Below are 4678 nucleotides of genomic sequence, written 5' to 3' on the forward strand. Positions count from 1 at the left end.
TACAATTCTAGAACTATAAATGAGACAATATAGATCGTGAACTACTTGAGATCGACTCGGTCAAAGCTCATAAATACTTAACTTGAATAGACTCGACTTAAATTCTTAACGAGCTGAAACGAGTTACTTAATACTCGACTTGAAAAAACTCGCGAGCAACTAAAAAATATAATCTATTAAAAAATTTAAAAAATAAATTATTAATAATATTAATATTTATGTTTTTTTAAAAATATATATAATATAAAATTTTTTATGTATTTAAAGTTCGAGTTTAAGTTTTGAACTCTAATAGAGTTACGTTCAATTTTTTAAATTTTTTTTTTGAGCTTTTTTGAGCTTCCATTTATAGTTTTAAATTTGAATCAGTTTAAAATTTTTATATTTATAAATTTTTGAGTCGAATTAAGTTCTTTTAAATTTTTTCAAGTGAAATCAAATTTAAATATATTTGTTTGCAGCTCTACAGAAAACTCAATCTAAGAAAAACTTAAACCATTCTTGAAAGAAGATACCCAAAATCTGCCATGAACTGAGAGAAGAAAGGCTAGCAATGGTCCAGACTAGCCCCAAAAAAAAAATCTGATCCAAAAAACTGCAAAAAAAATACAAAAATTCCCCCCCCCCCCCCAAAAAAAAAAAGGAAGAGTCTTATCTCGCAAAAAAGAAAACGAAGAAGGCAATTCCAGCTACACTAGAACATAAAAGTTTGCAAATTTGGGTCGAAGAGATCGAAAATCATTGAATGCATGGCTTGCCGTATCAATTTTAATCTCCGGTGTTCTACTTCGGATACGCCGCGTTTCGTGCCCTCATCTCACACCTTCAAAAACCCTACTCTTATCCTTCCTTTAAAACTCCGCACCAACCCTACTAATCTCCCCAAGGTTAACTCCTAATTTTATTCCATCGTCCTAGTTTTGATCCCCGCCATTTTTTTATTCTTATAACTTGAACAAAAAAAGGGCATCACTCATCAAATTATCCACTAATCATCCTTTTTTTCTTCTTAAAAAAAAAGCTTTCTTTATCGACTTCTAGGTGGCTGCGGAGGCGACGGATGGGTTTTCTGACGGTGAATTCTCATATGGCCACCGAGGAAAAGTCTGTTTCTGGGGATAGGATGCTTGTCGGTTTTCTTCTTTTGCTTTGTTTTCTGTTCATTAAAAACGACGAGTTTCTTTGTTTTCGAGTTTTGTTTATTTGGTTTGTTTCGTTTTCTTATAGGTGTTTGTGCCTCCGCACCCGTTGATTAAGCACTGGGTTTCAGTTTTGAGGAATGAGCAAACTCCATGCCCCATTTTCAGTGAGTTTTCTTCGAATTTAGCTTAAAGTTTGATTCTTTTTAGCTTTTAATCATCCCAGTCTGTTTCAATATCTTTTCTTATTTCGTATATGAAACGATGAGATCTCAATATCAGTTTTTGTTCTTTGTTCTTATCAGGAAATGCTATGGCTGAGTTGGGGAGGCTACTTATGTATGAAGCTTCAAGGGATTGGTTGGTAAGTTATTGGAAAGAAATTCTCTTTGTTTTATCTTCATTATAAATTTTATTGGCATTAAGAATGTGGTTTTTATTAATTGGAACTCGTATATCTTTGTGCTTATTGCTTCCAGCCTACTGTATCAGGAGAGATTCAATCGCCAATGGGTATTGCTTCAGTTGAATTTATTGATCCAAGGGAACCTGTGGCGGTTAGTTTTCGCTCCGGCTTTTTTTTTTAGTCCTTATGTCTCTATGAATTGGTTGAGCAGAAATTTGTGTTGAGTATGTGTCTAAGACCTTTTTCTTTTAGTTTCTCAGATTGTCCCAATCTTGAGAGCCGGTCTTGCTCTGGCTGAACACGCACCATCCATTTTGCCAGCTACTAAAACATATCATTTAGGTAAATATGAGACAAAATCGTTGTTCAAGACTAACTTTTATCCCTCACCTTCTTTATGTCCTCAACTAGTCTAGTCCTTTATTACTTGTGGTTTTATGAATGCAGGGGTAAGCAGAAATGAAGAGACACTTTTGCCAACTGTTTATCTAAACAAGTAAGAGCTCACTTCACTTCTCTTGGTATTATGTGGATCTAAACCTTGAGTGTTTTCTAAGCATGATCTATTGAAACTTTGTCTTATAGTTGAAGTATACTGTGCTATTCTAGCATGATAAGTTTCATTCCATCCTTTGCTTTGCTGGTTAATTTATTGTCGGTACTGTTGTTTATGTTGGGGTGTGTGCATGTAACATATGTTAATGTCCTCTGTAGGTTGCCTGACAAATTTCCCGAAGGATCCCGAGTGTTTGTGGTAGATCCTATGCTGGCAACAGGTTCTGATCTTCATCTCACTTCTGGAAATCTTATGTCGCATCCATCTTGTATAGCTATAAAACATTAAAACTTTCAGGCATTATCCTTGTGGCAGTGCATCACAACTCATCAGTGATGTGTTCATTGTCTTTTCAGTGATTGTTTTCGCTAATTTTCTCGCTAAAAATTTCAGGTGGCACAATTGTGGCTGCACTCAACCTCTTGAAGGAACGTGGAATTCAAAACAAGCAAATGAAAGTGGTAAATAATTTGGAAGAATCCTTTATGTTTCCAGTTGAAGATACATTTTGGTAGTTGAGTTTTTGGGTTACTTGATTTTTAAATATTTCAGTTAATCTACTTAAGTATTTTTTTTGTCACGTTGTTACTAATGCAGTTATTTTATGATACCGAATTCTCATTGATTCGGGGCGATTATAACTCTCTTCTATTGTTCACCCGTCCTGGTACATAAAAAAAAATAATAGATGACCATGACCTCTCTTAGAATTTTTTAGACTATTCATTTAGGTTGAACTCCGGATTAGCAATTGGGCCTCAGCTATTAACTTGCGCATGTTGTAAGCTTATGCAGACTGCGAAAATACTAGATCAGATGTATTAAATTGTTTATATTTCCCTATCTTCAGCAGTCATTTTCTATATACATATGTTTATGCCACCTTAGCAATGAATTGAGCTGTTATATTACAGATATCTGCTCTGGCAGCTCCTCCAGCCCTTCAAAAGCTGAGCGAGAAATTCCACGGGTAATTAATATGAATATGAAAATCCACTTATATAGAACTTCAGCAGTTGTATAGAATTTAAAATTCATGTCACCGGATTTTATGATTTTCAGGCTTCACGTGTATACTGGAATTATTGATCCCACTGTCAATGACAAAGGGTTAGTTCTGTCTATTCACCTGAGTTGGCTTATGGATTGTTGAGAGAGGAATGTATATTTGATAGCTGTTCGGTGCTTTCAGGTTTATAATTCCCGGACTTGGAGATGCAGGAGATCGGAGCTATGGTACATGACTGAAAAGGAAGAACAAAAGGAGGCAAAAAAAATTACTATCTATATGCAAATTTGATTTAAATTTGTTGAGCCATCACCAAGTTTAGAGGGCATTCTGAATTTTTTAGCTATTTGATTGGTGAACTTTGGTTGCAGATTTATAAGTCAATGACAGGTATTTGTCTATTTTCAAGTTTGTGTTAAATAAAATGTGTTTTACTGGTAGACAAGCACTGGCCTATACATTCATGTAAGCCAAAACCTTGTTTGGTGATTATACTAGTAAATGGATTCAAATAGGTGAACATTTTGGATTTAACATAACCAAGATATATTTGCATTTCAATGTATATTGTTAGATTATTGAAAATGGATGTTGTCTCAAGAGGGATGAACTGAAAAATCAAATAAAAATTGCAAATAATAACTTAGAAGAAAGAAGACAGAATGTTGAGTGCTCTGAATTTACTCTCCTATTTTTATTTCCAAGGTGAGATAAGGTGCAATTAGGGGCGAGTATTCGATCGAGTTGAGTTAAAAATTTGAATCACTCAAGTCGTCGAGTTTTATTTTATAACTCAATTTAATTTTTTTTCTCGAGTCTAGTTGAACTTTACTCACTAAAGTTCACTCCCAAGTGTAATGTTACAATTTTTATTTTTAGTTTTATTTTATTATAAGATATTATTTATTCAAAGATTTTCAACTATTTCATAATAAATGCTCAAAACCCTGATATACACAATGCTTGAACCCAAGACTTAAAGATATAACAATAAATCTTTAGCTACTGATGTTGCTTGGTTCAAACTATAATTTTTTTTTGATATATAGATAATTTGCATCCTCTTAAATGCAAAAATGATAACAATTTTTTTCGAAGTCTAAAAAAATTGAGTATCTAGCAAGTTGAATATTACAATTTTAACTGTCACAAATATAATATACGACACCTGAAAGAATGAATGAAAGATGTGAGAGCTTTATATTTGTATGGGTTGGCAATCGTTCCATGAGAAAGACGAAGTAGTAAAGAGAGCATATCATTTCCATTGTCGTTTAAGCCAATTCTATTTTTAATCTAGTTGAAGACTTCACTATTCCAAACGTTTTATTATGTCTTCACTATATATTATAATAAATGTCTTGTCATTGGAAAGACCAAGACATTCCGGAGGGAGGTTATTAATGGGTTCGACAAAGGAGACCATCATTTACTTTTATTTTTTCCTTTCTTCCTCTTCACTTTTCCCTTTCATCTTTCTTTCGTTATTTTTCTTCTACCGAAAACTCAAAGAAAATTACAGAAGTGAGAGAAGTTTGAGAGCCTTCCAAAGCAAAAAGAAAGGAGAA

The 4678-nt window shown here is 33.5% G+C and overlaps 1 protein-coding gene across 1 annotated transcript; it reads left to right on the top strand.

Moving 5' to 3' along the window:
• The first annotated feature begins 513 nt into the window (after nt 1-513).
• Nucleotides 514-3552, top strand: LOC120214175 (uracil phosphoribosyltransferase-like). The gene is made up of 12 exons (XM_039212138.1): nt 514-887; nt 1022-1129; nt 1228-1306; nt 1445-1503; nt 1619-1696; nt 1806-1887; nt 1993-2041; nt 2260-2321; nt 2495-2562; nt 3016-3071; nt 3164-3211; nt 3294-3552. Exons 1-12 carry the CDS (start codon nt 750-752, stop codon nt 3343-3345), a joined length of 879 nt encoding a protein of 292 aa, XP_039068069.1. The 5' UTR covers nt 514-749; the 3' UTR covers nt 3346-3552.
• The last annotated feature ends 1126 nt before the right edge of the window (nt 3553-4678 follow it).

Source organism: Hibiscus syriacus, unplaced genomic scaffold, assembly GCF_006381635.1.
Source record: "Hibiscus syriacus cultivar Baekdansim isolate YM2019G1 unplaced genomic scaffold, ASM638163v2 tig00110053_pilon, whole genome shotgun sequence".
Taxonomy (NCBI): Eukaryota; Viridiplantae; Streptophyta; class Magnoliopsida; order Malvales; family Malvaceae; genus Hibiscus; species Hibiscus syriacus.

Bases quoted from the DNA above. Each gene is read 5' to 3' on its own strand.
- LOC120214175 (XM_039212138.1), top strand. From the start codon at position 750: ATGGCTTGCCGTATCAATTTTAATCTCCGGTGTTCTACTTCGGATACG. The intron at 1,130-1,227 runs GTCGGTTTTCTT...GTTTTCTTATAG, and splicing joins TTTCTGGGGATAGGATGCTT to GTGTTTGTGCCTCCGCACCC. The intron at 2,563-3,015 runs GTAAATAATTTG...GTTATATTACAG, and splicing joins AAAACAAGCAAATGAAAGTG to ATATCTGCTCTGGCAGCTCC.